This window comes from Augochlora pura, chromosome 7 (genome assembly GCF_028453695.1).
Source record: "Augochlora pura isolate Apur16 chromosome 7, APUR_v2.2.1, whole genome shotgun sequence".
Lineage (NCBI taxonomy): Eukaryota > Metazoa > Arthropoda > Insecta > Hymenoptera > Halictidae > Augochlora > Augochlora pura.
Genome location: NC_135778.1, coordinates 25397115 through 25417977, shown reverse-complemented (window position 1 = coordinate 25417977; position 20863 = coordinate 25397115). Strand labels below are relative to the sequence as shown.

The 20863-nt window shown below is 42.6% G+C and overlaps 1 protein-coding gene across 4 annotated transcripts in view; it reads right to left on the bottom strand.

Annotated features, from left to right (window-relative positions):
• Ecr (ecdysone receptor) overlaps nt 1–20863 on the bottom strand; it is a 225254-nt gene that overhangs the window by 29394 nt on the left and 174997 nt on the right. For 2 of the 4 annotated variants that reach the window (XM_078185645.1, XM_078185646.1), the window contains exon 1: nt 8100–9329. The exons of the other annotated variants lie outside the window; for them this stretch is intronic. In XM_078185645.1, coding sequence (XP_078041771.1) covers nt 8100–8415 — 316 coding nt within the window. In that variant the 5' untranslated portion in view covers nt 8416–9329. Of the gene's footprint in view, nt 1–8099; nt 9330–20863 lie in introns of those variants that run through there. 4 annotated transcript variants of the gene reach the window in all.

The window sequence follows — 20863 nt, the reverse complement described above, 5'->3', positions numbered from 1 at the left end:
TGCTCAAGGGATAATCATTTTGAAATCATGTAAGAAAATTACAAAAGAATATCGTTAGACCAAAAACACATATTTAAAATGTTATGGACACTTCTCAAACATGCTAGGAATAATTACCACCAGCCTCCTTATTTATTTAATTATTTATCTCAATATTTCTCTTATTTATTCCCCTCGAAAACACTGTTGTTCCAGCAGAAGTTTCTTACGCGACGCGGGCTCCATTCGTCCTCTGTTCCTCTCGCGTAGGAGCGGCTGGTTTCGTCCGGTACTTTTCCAGCTGGTTTCTCGTCTCGGGAAGACAGAGGGAAGCAGGGAAATAAAGTCCGCTAGAAATTTCAGAGCTCCACGTGCGCGTCGTGTCGCGTCGCCTCGGTTTTACGAGTTCCGGAGGAACGAGTTCTCCTCGTAGTTTCTTTTTCGAACGTGTCCGGCCTGTTCGACGCGGATGATGCCCGTTTCTAACGGTTCCTCGCCGAAACCGTGTGGCCGATCGCGCTTGAATATTTACGAACGGTGCCTGTGTGCGTCCGTGTGTGCCGTATGCCGCGTTTCCTGGGGCCGCATTACCGTCCGGTCGGAATCCGATGACCCATTTCGGCGGCAAAGAACCACGTGGAGGCCGAGGACTCCCCTCTCCCTCTCTCTCTCTCTCTCTCTCTCTCTCGGCGGTGTCTCCGTCTCTCTGGCATCCCGATCACGCCGAGAGAACTGCATCATGGGACGCAGCCCACGTGCAGTCGATCGCATTCGTGCTCGGGGAGGGAGAGCGACGGCCTCCCGGGGTGGAACCGACCAGAAACCACTAGATTATCGCTGATTAAATGGGGTGCCATCGATCCTATCCCTTCCCTCTATTTGAAAGGATCGTCGGAAAAATTGCGAGGTGGCAACAGGAATGGCGCTTCTTGCCATTCCTGGCGCATCTTAACGAGCTTTTCGTAGAAATTGTTCAAAACATACTCTCGAAGATTTATTATTGTTCTCCTTGTACTAATAGTTTATTTCATTTAATTGTCATCGATTATTCATCGGTATTTCAGTGAACCGCTGTGCGAGGGTTAAGGAAACGCGTGCAAATTTAAAGCAATTGTTCGAAGTTAGGTGACCGCATAACGTTACGTATGCTCGAAATCGACCCGAGCATAATTTACTAACAATCGTTAACAATATATATGTATACGTTGTTAACAGTTGCAAATGATAATTCATAATAACCTAATAACTAGACTGCAGGTAATAAGCACTATGACAAGAATGAATACATAAAAATTTAAAGTAGCGACGACATTTATACGTTTGAAGGATATTAAGAAAAATAAATGTGTATGTACATTTTTTACGATTTTTCTTTTACATAAAAATTTACAGTCCACTTGTAACAATTATGAATGTATGGTCTAAGTATTGTGTTTAAATATTTTCCAAAATGTCTCGATGCTATAAATATCGATTCCTTTGCGATCACTTGAAAAGAAATTTATCCCTGAATTTGTAAAATTAAAATCCAAAAAAGAGCACAAATGAAATTTGCTCACAAATTTGTGATTTTTCTGTTACATATGTAAATCCTCTATTCAGTCGATGCATCAACTTAAATTTTTTAAAATAGCAACGCGTAAACATATCCAAAAGTACAATAAACGTCAGAAACTGTCTGAAATATCTGTTAAAATATTGAAAACAACCCGGATATTTGATTCAAAATTTCTTTAAAAATCGCGAAAAGAACGAGAATTGCGTTTGACGCTTTTCGCGGCAGGACGTGCCCAGTGGCATTAAAATGCTGGCGTTAAAAGACGGGACAGATAAAAATGGTGAGATGCTTGCTCGTCGAAGACGGAGCTCGCCGTTAAACGCTATAGCCGCGAGATGATTGATCCCGTCGTCCCTGGCTGAAAAAGACCGCGTCCCCCACAATACCGTCTCTCTATATCCAGTGGATGCTCGGCGACGACGCGCGATGTTATTTCCATCTTACGCTATCTCCTCGGGTTTATTGCATCCGCGTGACGTCCGTCGGGTACACAGGTATGTGCATCTGTGCATGCACGACACGGCCGCGCCGCGCCGGGGCTTTAAATAACGCGATGCGTCACACGTATGTGTCGCATGTCGGTGCGATGCACGCGGCCAGCCATTGTGTTTTCGTTCGCGGCACAGCAGCCGCCACAGCACGGTACCGATGACCCGGAAACTGGGTCACGGTCCTCCGGCTTTTTCCCTCGCGGCTGATTCACGGTTTCTACCGGGAAGATGGAGATCCCATCCACGCCGATTCCCGGGCCCCGTTCTCGTGAATTGGCGTCATAGGACTGACGCGCGTCACAGACCCATGGAAAATCTGCCGGTTGCGATTGAGATTTTACAGGTCGTGACACAATTTTTCTCGGATGCGACAGGATCGGGATCGTGGATGAAATTTTTGGTCCGAGGAAACATTTGGGACTTATGACGTGGTTGTAGAGTTTCTCGGATGGCTTCAAAATCCGAAATGCAATTTTGTAATTTACTGTACTACTTCCGATTTATCTCTGATCTACGGTAGAATTGAGAATTGTGATGTAATTTTGGGACTTGCGAAGGATTAGGGAATTACGATGTCATTATTGAATTTGTGAGAGCTTTAGAGTGCGGAATATAATTTTATAATAAGTGGCATTATTTTTTTCTGTATGAGATAGAATAGAGAGAAATTTTGTGGCGGGGAGAATTCTGGAACTTGTAATGCAGTTCTAGTGTTTCCGAGATAGTTTCATGGTGCAAGGTGTAATTTCTAATCGATTATGTAATAACTGTGGTTGACGATACAATTGTGACGCAATTGATGCAATTTTGGGACTAACGGGACTCATTTACATTCAAAAGAGTTTATGGTACTATTTTCAAGTCCCTAATACATTTTCTTGGAACCACAAACAGTTTTAGAGTTTGTAACAGTGATACGTTTGACTGGATGATTTCCTTAATTTAAGAAAAACTTGACTGCGGACCCACTAAGTACAATATATAAGGCCCATACAAATTGTCAAGCATGTAACAGTTTTGGCTTGTACGAAAGAATTTTACGTTTGGCTATCTGAATTTATAAAAAGCCTGGAACCTGTATTACAGTTCTGGGCCCACTGACACTAATGGATAAGGCCCACGATAATTTTAGTGCTCGTAACAAAGCTTTAAGATGTACGCAGGGAATTTCTGTATGACGACATGCCACAAGGATTTAGGAGAAGCCTGTTACAATTTTGGGTCCACTGGGAACAATGTTTATGGGCCCAGAAAATTACCTAGGCCTTCGAACTGTGATTTTAGAATTCCAAAGATTCCTAGACGCGTTTGGAAATTGGACTTTTAGATAAAACCGATTAACGGGAAGATTGTGAGAACTTGGGCCAGCCGGGGGCCCAAGGTGGATGGTATTTTGAATTATTGCTCGCACGGAAAGAGATCAGAATTTTAAGCGGGTCCCGTTCACGCCGAGATTAGTGGAATTTAAAGTTCATGGGGGAGGGGGGGGGGGGGGAATTTCAAGTGGAAAAGGGGGGACCAGAATTTGGGTCAGTCGGCGTGGGGGTGACCTTATGGGGGACGGGCTACTAACTCGACTTGACTCGACTCGAGTAGATAAGTAGGCGACTCCAGAGATCAGAATTGGGCAACCAAAACGTTTCTACGTAAGTGGACAGGTGAAGAAACTTGTCTATTATTACACGTAACGAATTTCGAATACGTGAGGCGAATGATTACCTTTTTCATGTAGCTGACTCTAGTCGGTCGAATGATTAATAATAAATTGGAATATGTTGCATGTTTGCAGTGCAATAAATTGTAGGAAAATGTATTTTGCAAAACAAAAATATTTGAAACAAGAGTTGAGTTAATTAAAAATTGTATTAATTCAAGATAGAGACATTTCAAACTTCAATTAATTGGTAATTGTACTAATTCAATGTAGTATTAATTTAAAATTATATTAGAAATCTAATTTAGAATTGTGTCAGTTCAAATTTCAGGTAATATGGAATTAAACTATTTGAAGCGTAAGCGAATTAAAAATTGCACTAATTTTAAAATTACATTCATTTACGTTTCAGCAAATTCAAAATTGTACTAATTCGCGCTTCGGCTAATTCCAAATTGTACCAATTGACACCATTTACCTAATTCAAAATTGTACAAAACCCATTGTAGCTACTTCAAAACGTTATTGAATCAAAGTTGAGCTGGTCAAAATTGCAATAATTCAAAGTCGAGCTTTTTCAAAATTACACTAATTTCAATGTAAGCTAATTCGGACATTAATCTAAGTTACAATTATCGTGATTGAAGATAGTTGCATACGGAACGTTTCCTAGATGCAAATCCTTATCTATTCAGCTATAAAAATTTCAAACATTTGAAATTTTTAGATTGTGAACTATAAGCTTTGCGACTTAATATAAAATGGTATAAAATATAATATAAAATGAATATAATTAATTAATATAGATGATATTAAATATTAGTTATATAAAAGCGAATTTATATCGGACTACAGAAGAGCGGTGTCAATCCATCTATAAAAATTTAAAACATTTGAATTTTCTAAATTATGAACTATAAACTTTGCGACTCAATATAAAATAATATAAAATATAATATAAAATATAATATAAGCAACATTAAATATTAGATATATTTAAAGGCGAATTTACATCGGACTAAAGAATGGCGGATTTGGAGGGAGACCAAGGAAAACCGAAGGAACAGCTCGGAAAGCGAGAAGGTCAACTGCCGGCGAGCCGATAAACGACCTTTAAAGGTGATCGACCTACGGATCGACCGACATTTCGTTCCCGGAGCTGAGCTCCGGGTGGCGTTTTTTCGAAATGTCGTGTTCGATTTTGTTCGCCAGGAAATTGGGTCGAGGCCGGAGCCTCGCTCGAGAGCGAGGGAATCGACAGGCTCATAGGACCCCGTAAAGGCGTTCTCGTCATCGATTGCGCCATGTTGCACCATACCTGATGCCGGTTGCGCAATTTCCAGCATTTTCAACTCGCTCCGTCCCCGCGTGTGTCAGAGTTTTATTATTCGGTCGCGTCGCGTTGACCTCTCGGCGCTGCTCTATCACCGTCGCAATTAGTGCAGCGCTATTTATAATCTATCTCTCGCGGTAAAAGATTTCGGTGTATTTTCGGATCTCGCCCGATCTCTTCCCGATAACGTGTCGCCTGGCTGATTACTAGATCTTCGGGCGACAGAAAAAAAATCTTCGAAAGAAACACGCGTCGAACAGAAACGTAATCTTCCCTATTAAAACCATTCCGAATACTTTGAAATCGAACTCTAATTAATTGCTCGCTCGCGAAGAGCAAATTCACATATCTAATTTAAATATCATCGAAACTATTAATAATTTATTTTCACATCATTTCTGTTTCGCAACGTACGTCAAATTTTCTCATTTCGCGCAAAGATTCCGCAATCTATTAATTAGTTCCGAGTAATTACGAGCGAACGCCATAAATGTAGAGGCAACAGTATAAACAGGAGAAGTTGAAGTTTCGATAAAGTAATTCAGCAAAAAACTCTTTCCTTTTGTGAGTCGAAATCGCGTGGTACGGAGAGCGATTATAGTCGGTTGCGCCACCGCGAAGTGCAGAGTGCAGGAAAGTTGAATAACAACAAACAGAATAGGAGTCTGTTTTGTTGCACCGTCTGGTTAGCCGGCGAAACTTTTTTGCATTGCAGATAGCGTTCGGCTATAAACCAAGTAGAATGTAGATAAGATTTTAAATACACGTATGCTAAAACACATTCTTGAGTTACTCTAACCGCGCCTTATCGGCCGAGAAGAAAGATAAACAGCGGCTGTTCCCTTACCGTCCGCAAGAACCCGGTTCCCTGCAATACTACGACTATTCCAAATTAACTAGAAACTCGTTGTCACGCGAAACACGTCCGTGCGAACTGTTCACTCGCGAAGCGATTTAATTTTCCATTAACGCTCCAACTTTTCCACGAACGCGTTTGGATCGTATATTATCATATATTATATATGATTATTATTATTAAATATCATACATTATATATGATTATTATTATTAAATATCATACATTATATATAACTATTATTATTAAATATCACATATTTTATTATTATTACATATTGTATATTATTATTATTTTCATTATTATTACTCTTATTATTATCGACACCGTTAATTAATTACTCTATAAAGCACGTTGGAGCGCGCAACAATTTCAATTAATTCCCAGAAATCATCATCAGTTGACTTTTCTCGTATAAACCTTGCTGAAACACGAAAGTCAAATTCAATCGTGAAAAACTACACAGTCGAGGAATTTTTGCGTTCAGACTCGAAATGGACACGATCGTTCAAGTGTCTAACAGTCCGTACATCCGTAACGAAGTTTATAAGCCCGACACACGTTCGAAGAACATTCACACGTTCTCACGTAAATGAAAGATTTGTAAAAGGAAACATTTTTTCCCTCGGAATGAATTATGGAGTAATTACTTTCGACCGTGTCCTAGATTGCAAATTATAGCTGCTCGAACCCGTGATCGTCGCGTCGTTCCCCGACGCGGAGATACGCTCCTCCAGTGTCCACTGTATTTAGATGCTAGACACACGAAATGCTACGCGGCAGATAAGACATCACCTAAGTCCTCCACTTTCTGTCAGCATTCCGTTGAAACATTATCATCCTCGAGTCCGCGTGGCGAGGTTCAATTAAACTGTCGATTTCGTCACGACTGCTAATAGTTCGACTTTTCCTCCAAGCGAAATTAAAAGTGTTACAACGGCCACGGCGTTTTCAAAATGTCCGCGCACTTTCGGTTGTTGCTCCTTCCAGACGAATGAACTGTGGATCTTTGCGCGAAACAAAAAGCAGCTCGAAGTCTGCCTTAATCGCAGCAAATTAAACTGACGTAGGAATTTGCTTTCGTTTTTGACGCGTATAATTGGCTGAAGATAATTGTAACAGCATACTTGAAACATTTCAATTCATTTAGAAATATTCTTATAATAACAGGAACTATAAAAGGAAAGATCAGAAGTCAGTCATTTTGACTGGTTTGGCAGTTCTAGTGTTAAATGGTAGTATAAAATCAGGAGTTCAGTAATTACTAACAGAAAATTGTCGAACAGAATATGGAAAACGATCCTGAATTGTTGAATCTTACTTGAAACAGTCGAACGGTTCCCTAACCTCGAAATTCTCACTTAGAAATCTTCGAATTTTCGAATTGAAATTCAAAAATCCTACCAAAATTTCCCTAAATCGTTCAAATAAATCGAAAACATCCCCCCAAAAATATTAGGTTAGTACACGTGAAATGTCAGATATTTATTACGTGTAAACGCTTGGCTTCCTGCTTACGTTATGTTGTTGTTTTATGACATAATATCTATTATAGTTGTACTATGTATTGCCAGCATCACATTTTGCCAGAAACAAAATTCTCAAAATTCTATTTTTTCATTGTTTATTTTGAGTTTTGTACGAGTCGAGAAGAATTTATACAGTATGTAAAGAATTACGGTATGAAGAGTATAAAACCATAAAGAATATATTTATCTCTTAAATAACTGATACTATAAGGAGCGGATATTCGTGTGATATTTTTAAAAACCGAGTTTATTCACTAGTGAAACTTCCAACTGACGATTGCAATGTTAAAAACTGGCGAGAGAAGCGTACTTGTCTAAAGCATCGTTGAAAGAAACGATACGAAGTTTTTGCTGATTATTTAAAAATCCGACATTCCATGTCCCACAAAACTGATGTAATCCTTCTCAATTCCCAAACCACCGAGTTCCACACGATAAACCGTGCAAAGAATTCAGAGCAGTTCAGAAAAAGCAAAAAAAAACATGAGAAACTCGTTAATGGCATTGCGATAAACTCGCGAGTACGTCGTCAACGTTGACGGCGGCGACGCGCCGTCGTCGTAACTACTGCAGCCCTTTAAACCGCACAATTAATCCCAGCCTCGGTGCGGGAGGCATGTGTTCCAGCTGACGAGATCGTTTTAAAAATTCCAGAGACGACGGCCTAGGCTCAAACGAATCCAAAAAAGCATCACGCACCTTCGACGGCGTTGGCGAACGGTGACGCAGGGTCGGCTGGCGTGGGCAGTACGGTAGTGGTGGTGGTCGCAGTGACCGTGGCCCTGTAATGCTCGCCGTTGGTCTGCAGGCCCCTGTGCAGGTCCAGGTCCCATAGCTGGAGGTCCTCGGTCCTAACGGCCGAGCTCTCCGGCGTGGAGGGCTGAAAGTTCGGCGGCGGCGACAGCACGCCGCTGCTGGACACTTCGGGGCTGGATTCCTGCAGGTTGCCGGTGTGCCTGTTGCCCCATCTGCGTCGGACCCCGGCGACGGGTAGACGGGGCACGGTCTGCAGCATCTCGCCAGCCTGCTCCACCTTCTGGACCAGCGTGGTGGCGTGCTGTTCCTTGGGCTCCACCGTACCAGAGTTCTCGAGACCGCGACCGAGCGAAAAACTTTCGGGATCACCCGAAGATGAAGAGAGGGAGGAGAACGGGAGAGAGTGTCGCCCGCGGTACACACTGTATGTATATCCAACAGGTATTTCAGCGGTATTCGAAACGGCGCACACTGTTTACAGCACGGCGGCTGGCACTGCACTAGTCGTTGACCCCGATAATTCGTTCGTCGACCGAAATCGCGGGATACGAGGTCAGGGCAGCATCGATTCACTGTCAAGAGTCCATGGTCCCCTCGAGAGACTCACGCATCGGTCTCGGTCGGCCGCTTCGCTCTTCCCCGTCTCCCTCCTCTCTCTCTCTCTCTCCGGCTGCTATCTCGCGGCGCACACACAACACTACACAGTGGCGTAGCAGCGCAGATCTCGTCCCGTCTCGGCTGCTCTCGTTTCTATCTTGGCCTCTCGTCTCTCTCTCTCTCTCCTTCGTGCGCGCCCGCTCGCTCGCCGCTTGCTCTAATGGCGGCCGGCCACCGGAGTGTCGGTCATCGAAGAAACGGGGTCACGATCGCGCAAAAGGGAACGCAGCGGTGCGGGCCGGGGAGGGGAGAGGACGCGGCCAGACGCAGGCCGGGCCGTCTCGCGCGCGCGGGCTCCGAACGTCAGCCAGCCGAGCGGCCGCGGTGGAAGTGCATCATTTTCACTGGCGAAATTCCGGCAAGCCCGACAACCGTGAGGAGGCTGCGCACAGTCGTCCACCAGAGGATCGAGGTCACGCCGGCCGTGTGTACGATCCTTCTCCCCTCGCTCCACTTCTCTCAGCAACCCTCTCTTTTCCACCTCTCTATCCTTCTCTCTCACTTCGTTAATCTCTCTCTCTCCTCGTCCTGCTGTCTCTCTGCTTTCTTCGCTGTGTACCCGGCCGAAGTTTCTCGGTCGATGTCCCTCTCGGCGTCGTCTACTTTCTCGGTTTCCCCACGGTCGCGCGCTCTCTCAGCGACGACGATCGGCCCTACGGAACCAGACGAACTGCGTCGACGTTGACGTGTCCCGCGCTTCAATCGCCTCCATCGTTGACAATGCGCATCCTCGCGCGACGGAATCGACTCGACGCAACGACACCGAGACACCAACACCGAGAACACCGACGTTTCTTATTTCCCACTGAACTGTTTACAAGCTGATGTATGCGCTACTGTTGTCTCTATCGCACTATCTCTCTCTCTCTCTTTCTTCTTTCTCGCTCGCTGCGATTTGCTGGCCTGCGTTCGAGTCGGTTCAATGCAGGAGGAATGTTGCTAACGCGCGCACGAGCGTCACCGAACGATGCTACACCGTCAGCGGTCCGCCACTCACTGAGCGCGTACGGGCGGCAGCGCGGGCACGAGGGCGACCGCCAGGCTCCACTGTACCTCTCGGCCGACCGTCCGCCAATCAGAGACGCCGCAGCGCCTACTTTCACTGTCGCGCGTACCCTGCACCGTAGGGCGCCCGATACCTGCGCAGCGCAAACGCACCACAGCCTCCGCTTTGCTCGCGGCCTCCGCGTTCTTTCGCTCTCCTGGTCCTCGGGGTCGCACGTTTTTACGGGGATGCTTTTTCAGGTTCTATTGCACTTCGTCGACCTCTCTCTCTTTCTCTCTCTCCCTCTCTCTTCCTCCCTCTCTCCTTGGCTACTTTTTACAAGCCTTTCAACGATCATTTAACCCTCTTAACTTCTTTAACCCTCTCGCTTCGGCCTGCAACCAGGCTAACGATTCCATGGATAGGCTCGTGGCTGGGTTCACGTTTTTAACCTACTTCTCTTATCTTCTGAACACTCAAAGTCACGCACAGTGGTACGATGCACCTATTTTCTTGGACATCATCGATTGCTGTCGAAATTTTGTATAGCAGCGTCATTAACTTCTTCGGGGATGAATTTTTGTAGTAGGGAACAATCTATTTAATTTTTTCTTTTTTATTTATCGTCTATCTCATTTCATTCAATGAGGTTTCGTTGGTATTGCTGAGGGATTCTGCGGCGAATAGTTTTTTCAATAGATTTTCATTTTCTTTACACTTAGAATAATCAGCAGTTAAACGTTTAATAAGTAGATTGCGGATTTAAAAAATGTTTAGATCAACGCAATTTTAAATGTCACAATCAGTCTCAGAACGAATCACCTGTCTATTTCTGAACTTTTACCATCCGCGAACGCGTTAGAAAGTAACGAGATAAATCTAGCGCGCGCACATATATCGCTGCTAAACTTTGGCCGACGACGCGCACGAATACAGGTGTTTTGTTCCACTATGCTGCGTACAGTATGTACCCTGATCGTTAGGGATGCTTTCAATGAAATGCTCGCGCGGTAATTCTCGTCCGCACGTTCTTCAACTTACATCGTTTAACGCTCTGAACGAACTTGGACACTCCGAACTGCATCAGAACGGGCTCCTATCGATGACGACGCGAACGGCTAGATCCACGGTTTTGGAGTTGCTTCTTTGATCATCTGAACGATCTACTATACGCGGGTCTGAATCTAGAATGGGGTGCCGATTGGCGGGGAACGCTTTTGACTCGAGGAGAGTGGGGGAGGGGGAGGGGGGTTGCTACCCTAGCCGGTGACGTCATCCACCTGTTACACCCTGAACAGAACGCACACGGGCACGCATGCGCTGCCGTCCGCACACCGACACACCTGCCGCGCGCACGCACACCGATGCACCGACGCCGACCTCGGCCGTTTTCACCGGGGAAACCACGGTGAATGTCGCAGATCACCGATGCACAACCTGTGGCCCGTGACCTCGTTTTCAATGAAACCGACGCTTTCCACTAATTCAGACGTGTGCGGGGGGAGGGGGTGTGAATGGGGGTTGAGCCTCTTTTTACGGAAGCCTAAACGCGCCTCTCTGTTGCGCCGTTGGCTTTATCAAAGAAATACTCGTCGGCGAGTAATTGCACTGTTTCGAAAAGGGAGTATAGCAACGACGAGCGAATTTTATCTAAAGGAATTTTGCTCGCTCTTACGGATATCCTTTCCGACACGAGCAATCTCGAGATCGAACGAATGGAAACGGTTGTGTTCGTTGTAGTCGTTGAACTCGTATTTCCATCATCTACTGTAATTATCGATGCAGAAATGCAGGTATCCGATTTCGTTTCTTAATTTGTCCCGTTCATTTGTACGCTCTTTGAAACGACGGAACTTTTTCCGGGATCGTTTCCACGGTAAAATTCGAAATAACGAATTTAGAATCCTGTTGCAACGGGTTTCCATCAAGTTTCAATAAAGAAGTAATTCATCGTCAATAGCCGGGGCGATCGGGCGTGGGCGTGATTTAATTAAAAAGCTGCATTCGAACGAGAGATTCACCTTCTTGACGGTGAAGCATAATTCAACGCAAACACGTTCGGATTGCGTCAGCAGTGATCCTGATGTAAAGAGATTCGCGCGCGGCGCACACAGCGCGACGGTTCACGGGACGTCGAGGGCGCGTGGGAGTCACTTTACCCAGCCAGGGCTATCGGGGGTGGGTCACGGCCAGAGAAACGGGGACAACCCTCGGCTCACCCTGCCGGGCCTGGAAGAGTGGCTGAATTTCGAAACCCGAGCCCTCGCATCCCCCTCCCACCCCCTCCTCGTGTCTCGCCCCGTCCTCTCGCGGTCAGCTGTGTCGGCTGGATCGCATCCGGCAGGATTCCTCGTTCTAAAAATAGCACCTACGACGACAGGGTGCTCGGCTGCTGTCTCGGGGAGGCTCGGGTTCAACGACAGAGGTCCTTGGAGGAGGCTGTGCGACGCTGACGAAAACACAGAAAAGTCTTTTCATTTCCGGGAACGGACAGGTGTGTCGACTCGGCGCCACGCTGTGTGACACGGGTGCCTCGATAATGGTAAATACACCTAGCCGATTCTGTTTATACGCGCGGTGGACACGTTTCCGAAAAAAAACTGTGTGAAAGAAAGACATAATGTTTACGTGCATACAAACGCAATGTCACATCGTACCTTTCGCAGGTGTGATGTATTTACAGGTTAAACAGATTCGACGCTGATCGCTGCGCCGTGAGAGATATCTGTTCCGAGTCTAGACTTAATTAGGGTCTAATAGAGACCTAAGCTGTGTTTAGAAAGTTTAAGATAGTTTAATAACAGATGTCCGATAATTTCGGAAGTTGTAAATATAGGCTAGGCACAGGTTACGTCTGAGTTAGATTTGGTATTTGCTTTATCAGGATTGTTAGGTGAAATAAAAATTATCTGCCTCGATTGCAAGTAACAGGAGCGGAATAAAAATTCCTCTTCATTCTCCACATGTTTAATAATTTCATAATAAACCACTTTTTCATTGTAATACTTCATTTTAATTTTCATCATAAACGCGCAAAATGTAAAATTGTAAAAAGCTGTTTATAAATAGACCAGGTCAAGGTTAGACAGAAATGGTAACGTAGACTAAAAACTCGTTTCTCCATATTATCGTGAATATTTATATGACTGCCGGTGATGCAAAGTTTAAGCTAAATTCAAAAAATTTGTTAAGACTTTGAAAATATCTGCAGTAAGGTCCATGATCAGAATTAGGTCAGGGTTAAGGTTATAAAAAAATGACAGAAACGGACGTACACTAAAAATTCATTTTTTCATATTATCATAAACATTTACAAAGCTGCTAGAGATACAAAGTTTAAGCTAAATTAAAAAAATTCGTTAAGACTCTGGGAATATCTCCAGTAAGGTCCATGATCAGAATTAGGTCAGGGTTAAAGGCTATAAAAAATGGCAGAAACGGACATACACTAAAAATTAATTCTCTCGTGTTATCGTATACATTTACGAAGTTGCTAGAGATACGAAGTTCGAGTTGAATTAAAGAAGACCCGTTAGGATTTTAGACGAGTTCCAAGTAACGTTCATGGTGTTTCCTAGTGGAAGGAATAGGCGGCGAAGTGAAATCGCGGCGTCCTTTAAAATCCGCGGCGGTTAAAGCCTAACCTGAATACGTTCGACTTCTGTGAATGGATTCCTCGGATCTCGCATGATTCTTTTTACGGCGGTTGCTATTAGTCACGCATCGCGCTCACCCTGTAATAGGCATTCGTTCCAACGTCTTCCGTTCCTCCGGGTACGTGTACCTCCAGTGAAATTACCATTCGCCGAGCAAACCGTGCCGTCTTATCGCCGGATTTTCGTAATACGCGAATCGTAGTCGGCGATAAACAGGCCAATAAATAACGAAACGGGAGCCGTTCCCGCGAATTTAATGACCGTCGGACGACTCCCCGAGGAAGACCGTGTCGGAACTGTCCGAGTGGTTCGCGTCGCGCCACGCACCGTGGTTTAGACGGCCTTAAAAGCTGGTCAAAATGATTTTATTCAGTTTTTTTGCGGGAAGAGGAGTACAACTTGGAAGTGAAATAATGGTATTGTTTACATCGCTATTTCACTACCAAGTGGGCAGGATGTCAAATTTACGCGTAAGAGTTTAGAAATGTTTTCAAAATTTCTATTAGTACGAGTCGGCAGCTTTTTAACTCGATTTTTCTTTCTTTTTATGAAATTATTTTTTTGTGTATATATATTATTTCTTTCTAAATGCATAAAATTCGCAAATTCACAAAATTAAAAAACTTCAAAAACAAAACACAAAATAAAATATATATATATATATATATATATATATATATATATATATATAAAATCAAAATATAAAATCTTCTAGTTTTTTAATTTTTTGACATAACTTTTTGTGTGTATATATATTATTTCTTTCTAAATGCATAAAATTCGCAAATATATATTAGAACCAATTTTGTTCTATTTTATATATTCTAAATTACATATTCATCTACGCTATTTAATTATAATATAAAAGCCAAAACAAAAATACTTGAAATACGGTAAAGTTGCGTGTACTGATGTGTAAATTTGCTGCGTGTTGCTGACAATTTCCAAATTTGATCACTTGTTGAAACACAAAATACACACCGAATACTACATATAATACAATATCGACTAATTATGTATAAAATGACATTAAACTGATATACTATTACTATAAACTGTATACTTCGCACCACGAGGTGTACATCAAATGTCAAAATCCACAATTGGGGCATTGCGACGGTTAACGAGTTAAACTATCGTTTTCTTGAACATATCAGAAAGCAACAATTCGATACGTCGCACGCAAGTTTCCTCGAAGTCGACTTTTGGCCAGTTTTCCAGGCCGAATACACTGCCACGCATCGTTTCCAGGGAAATCGAATCCGAATGTGGGGCGAGCGCCAAGCCGGTTGCGGCTCGCGTCACGTTCGTCATCGATTTGCACGGGAACGAGACGTTGCAAGCGAAAAATATCGCTTCTCGTTTTCCTCCCGGTTTTTCATGGCGAATTCGATGCCGCGCTCCCGATCCGACAGACTACATCCGGTTCCGGAGAAAATGAGGCAAATTGAATCTCTCGGCGGGATGGAAACCCTCTGCCGCATACACACAGACACACACACACACACACAAAGAGAGCCATAACTTCGAATCGGATCATTATTCTTGCACGAATAAAAAAACAAACAAACCGCGCGTTCTCCCCGCCTAACACACCTTTGGAGCAATCCATAAACATTCGTGCCGATAGCGTCCCTACTCCTCCTCGTTTGGAAATACTATTCCCGGCTGCATCCCTACCAGTCCCCCCGTCTTCAAAGGACAAACAAAACAATTTCGCTCGACGACTGAAACTCCCACGCTAATGACCAGGAAACGTGAAACGCGTTAATTAGAATAGTGAACGAGGGGCACACGAATGGAGTTCCCGTGGATTACAGTACCGGCGTACGCGAACAGCAGAATGTGTTTCGAACGCGACGGAAATTGTACAATTTTCGGAGGCTGCCGCGTATTTTGCACAAGACGTTACGTTTCGTCGCATCTCGATCTGGATATATTTTGTGGCTAGGATAAATTTGTAATGATTATTTTATGATAATATTATTTATATATTGTATTGATTATAATAAACTATTTTGAAATGTTTAAAAGCCAATATTATAACATGATTACGATAAATTATTTTAATACGTTTAAAAGGCAATGTTAAGGGTACGTCAAGATGTTTAAGTTTTTTTTTGTATATTGTAACTATATTTTATTAATATATGTTAGTATAAATTAATAGTAACAATAATGAAATATTTATTGTTATTAATATAAATTAATTGTTGTATATGTACTATCGAAGCAGTATATTTACTGATATTAGTATAAATTAATAATAACAACGAAGTATGTACTGTTACTAGTATAAATTAATAATAATAATATTACTTATTGGAACATGTAGAATTATTAATGTAAACCTGTTATCTCTTGGTTAATTTCCTATTCCTAAAACTTTTTAAAGCGTGAATGTAATCATTGTAACTATTGTTTCCATTTTATCACTATTTTATCATTACTACTATTACTACTACTATGATTATCATTATTATTATGCTGAGTTTTTGTAAAGTAATTAAACGAAAAATTAATCTTGAATAAATAAACAAACGACTAAGTCAAATTGATGAAGGATCGATTGGGAAATTGGAAAATCGATTTTGGAAAAATTGGGAACGGGGCGGCCGTAGATTCGAAACGTAGCTATGCAATTTTCGTTGGATGATGCGGTCGGTCGCGTGGAACCGGTTCGAAAAATAAGAGAGGTCGGTGATACACGCGGAACACGGTGGTCAAAGATCTCGGGTTTTGCGGCCGGGCAACGAGGAAACGGGCACCGCAGCAACGATTCCGCGGCCTCGCCGGATCGTTTAGCGTCGTTCACGAGCGAGCCTTAATCACGGTGACCTCGTGCCACTGTTTACGAGCCGGCACAGCGCTGATTTTACGTCATCGATTTTACCTTTCGTCGGGCGAGCCTCGCTTTGCCGCCACGCAGCCACTCAAAGCGCCGCGGCGGTCTTCGCTTCATTATTAACAGCGTACGCACGCTAGGCTTGTTGCGCTTTGCACGCACAGCAAAGAATTCTTCGCGGGACACGTGCGGACCAGTCGCGACTCTCGCAAACCAGATAAAACAGGTGTGAACAGGTGAGAAACGCGAAAGAGACTGTTGAAAATTGTGAAAAATTCTGCCTTCGAGACGAGAAAATTCATTGTTTTCCAGCTCGCCTTTGGATATTTTTGCTCGGGACGTGGTTTATTTGATTTATCGTGAAAAAAACATGGAAAAATTGCATCTGTCATAATTTTCGTGCGAGGCTTCGTTTGCGAGGGAATCATTGTTGAAGCCGAGCCGGTGCACACGTGCGTGGGTGCGAGTTGTGTTGGTTTGCAATGTATCCCGCGGAAACGCGTGGTCGTATGGCAAATGTTGTTTAACGTTTTCTCTGTAGTTTTTCACGGAGAATAACGCTACGCCCGCGCTTTTCGGTTTTTGCGAATGTATCCGACGTAAAAGGGCCGAATCGATCATGCGACCGTATTTTCTTCGGCCGACGTTCGGCGATCAAAGAGAATGCAAAAGTGAAACAGCCGGAGGAAACAATTTGAAATCTTTTTTATCTTGTTTATCAATCGCCCGGAGAGGTTCCAGAATTTTTGTAGCGCCGGAGATCATGATTTCCCGCAAAGTTGTGGCGAAATTGACTTAGAAGCGTCATTTGCCGGCAGCCTCGTTTCTCGCCCACGCTTTACGGCCTTAGCCAATTTTTCTTGAACCGACGCGTATCAGGTAATCAACTCGAAAACGCCTGATCTTGTTTGTCAATGTCCGTAGAACGTTTTATATTTTCCTCACGTCGAAAATAAGGATTTTGCTCGAAGTTATTGGATAATTGGATTATAAGTTCCCCCCTTTAGGAAGATCTTCATTTCACGCCTTGATTTCTCTTACGCTTCGCGACATTAGCGAACTTTTCTCCGTCGAATGGATCGGACAATCAAGTCGACAATTTCTCACCTTATTTATCCAAGTTCGAAGAAGATTTGTGAGGTTTTTCAAATGATAACTCCATGTATGTATTATTATTTGAAAAGTTATGGCGTAAATGTTTTGCAAATTCCGTTTCACGAAGAGCTTCACCTTCCGCTCACGTCTTACGAACTAACAAATTTTTCTCAACGAAACAAGCTAACGAATCAATTTGAAAATTCCTGAGTTAGTGTAACACGTTTTCAAGAATATCTAGAAATTTTTTTAATGTCAGAAAAATTATTTTGTGCGGTGTCGTAGTGTAATTAACTGCGGTTATTCGTTTTCTGTTTTTCTAGAAACCGAACGAATGCTAGAGGTTTCTCGCGTTTATCGAATTTTTATCGTGCACATGGATCGGCCAATCAACTTCATAATTTCCGATCTTGTTTCTCAATGCTCAAAGAAGATTTTCAATTTTTATTGACGCAGAAAGATGATCTTGTTCAAAGTTACAACGAAATTAGGTCGAAAGCTCCATTTGAGACGAACTGAATTTTTCGCACCTCCTTATGACACATGAGGCAATTTTTCTCGAACAAACAAATCGGACAATCGATACGATAATATTTGACCTTGTTTATCGATGTTCAAGGAAGATTTCGAAATTTGTTCGATGCAAAAATAATGATTTTCTGCGAAGTTATTGCGAAATTGGGTTACAAGCCTCATTTAGGAAGGACTCCATCTTTCGCCCACGCTTTGCGACCTCCGCGGATTTTTCTTGAAAAGACGGATCAGTTTATCCATCCGAAATTTTCTGAGCTAGCACATCGGTCTACAGAGGTCGTGTGTAGAAATATTTTAAAACAATGTCTTTATGCCGACTTACGGAGTAATTAATACACAAGTGTTTGCCATTTGTCTTCGTGGAAAGCAAAAAAAATGTTACAAAGGAACATTCCCATATCCTAGAATTTCTGTTCAAGAAACGGATAAGACGAACGACTTGAAATTTTTTTTATCTTGTTTACGAGCGTCTAGAGATTGTTTTCCGTTTTTGTTGTCGCCAGATATTGATTTTGTCCGAAGTTATAACAACATTGACTTAAAAGTTTCATTTCAGAAGAACTTCATCTTTCGCCCACGTTTTTTCTCGAGTAGACGGGATCGACGGAGCAACGTGAAATTTTCCGATCTTGTTCATCAATGTCCAAGGAACGTTTTTAATTTTAGTTAACGCAGGATAACCATTTTGTTCAATGTTACAGCGGGATTGACTTACAAGCCTCATTTACGGAGAGCTTCATTGTCCGCCCACGCTGCACGACCTTCTCGGATTTTTTTAAAAAGAAACGAGCAGATGAATCAATTTGAAATTTTCTGAACATGTATAGCCTGTACGAATTTTTTTGTCACAGAAACAATGATTTTCTAATAATTATTCATTGAATAATTATTACAAGAGTCTCCGTAAACAGCAAATTTGAGCAGCATTTGTTCTAACAAATATTAGGTCTATTGAAAATTCTGTCTGCGAAGTGAAAGAATATAGCACATTTTTCATACATTTAATAATATTTATTATACAATTTAATTTCGTTACCTATGACCTCTAGCCAGCGTGATGGCAATTTGTAAATAACATTTCTGAAAAATATATGTCTTAAATGGGCATATGCATACTTATTAAAACTCCTAGATCTAATACTTTATTTTTAAAGAAATGGCTCAGAGAATCTACTTGAAATCTTTCGATCTTATTTATAAATGTTAATAGAACATTCTAATCTAATCCTTATCTCAAGTTTGATGCACCGGCACGATTGTAACCCTTTAAATGCGACACCATGTTTGTTGAAAATTGCCGAGCTGAACGAAATGCAAGAATAACTTTAAATTGCTATGACTTCGCGAAAAAAAATCACATTCTCGTTTCCTTCCTTTCTAATTAAAGGAAAAGGATTGAACTTCGGTCGATAGTAAATGTCATCCACCGAAACAAGTTTTACAAAGACCGCGCATTTCGTGAAACTTGTCAATCTTCAACGCGGCAAACATGGCTTTACATTTAAATAGCTCGTACGGTGATGGTGCATGAAGCTTAAGATCCATAATATTATCTTAAAATAGAGGTTTCCAGCTTTAATTTAAAAAAAAAAAGAGTCATCATTCTACAATGATTCCTCTCGAAGTTGTCTTCGATGAAAATTGGCCAATTCTTACCCAAACTTTTTCTCTGTAATAATTTCGCAACTACGAAATTTTAGAAATCGATATTTTTACTTTTGAATGCGAATAAGGTCGCAGTGTGCGACGGCCGGAGCAGGAAGACGGCGGAATGGGTGGACACAGAGAGCGCAGTCATTGATATAATCTGAGGAACGCGTCGAATGTCAACGGTGGGAGGCCCGGGAAGGCAGCGCAGCGGTGAACTGCTGATGCATGGCAGAAGGCGTAGGCCTTGGTGGTCGTAATCGTTAGTCACCGATAATGCTGCTAACGAGGCCTCCGCGTCTAATATCTATATTCATACGTACGCGACGGCAAAAACACCGTCTCCCGTGCTCTTGACACTCGGTCACCCCTTTGCCATTGCACAATCACCGGCAGCGTTGCGGCGCGCCGTGTTTTCACCATGCGTATTACCCGCGTTCGATTTCCAGAGCGTGGGAACTACGCGTTTCTTTCTTTTCTGCGTCGCCACCTTTGCTAATTACCATTCGACGATCTAATCGCTCGATCCGATCAGGACATCTCGCGACTAAACCACGCTTCCACGTCGCTATTATTCATTCGTCGCGATAACGCTTTCCGGGATCTAGGTCGTTTTCAACAGTTTATTCGCAAAATAACGGTCGGAAACGGTGGAACGCGGTTATTGCAGAACTGCAGGTGAGTTCTTAGAGTTTCGTTACTGCTAATTGACGCTAACGTTGTCCTCGATGGGACTCCTGCAGCGGTCGCTATTCTGAGAGACAGATTTTTAGCGGAAATGCAGGAAACGGTGTTTTAAATTTCACGAAAAAAAAGTGGATTTTTTGTTCATTTCAAAACGTTGGTGTTATTGTGAAAGATAGCGGAGAAGTTCCACTGCAATCCTGCGCAAATTGCACCTCGATATCTCAAATAGTTCTTTTTTAATTAAATGTCGAAGTTACTTAGTGATGATTCTGTTTCTATTACAGGATTGTCTCGATAGTAGTACAGCGCTGTTTGAAGGAAGTTCGGACAAAATCTTTCTCGATGAAATAAGAAATAAGCAGCTAGTACTTAAGTTTAAGTAATAGACAACTAGCGAAGCATAATTTCCAGTGCAGTATGACCTCGATAATGTATTAGTAGAGTCTTAAAAGAGTTTATACGTAACTTTGACCACGGAGCGAAGTACAGTATTGCCTCGATAGTAAATCAATATTCTCAAATTACCTCAGAAATTTCCACAAACTCCACAAAATTATTTACTAAATATTAAATCTGATTAACAAGGCAGAAAATCAAGTAC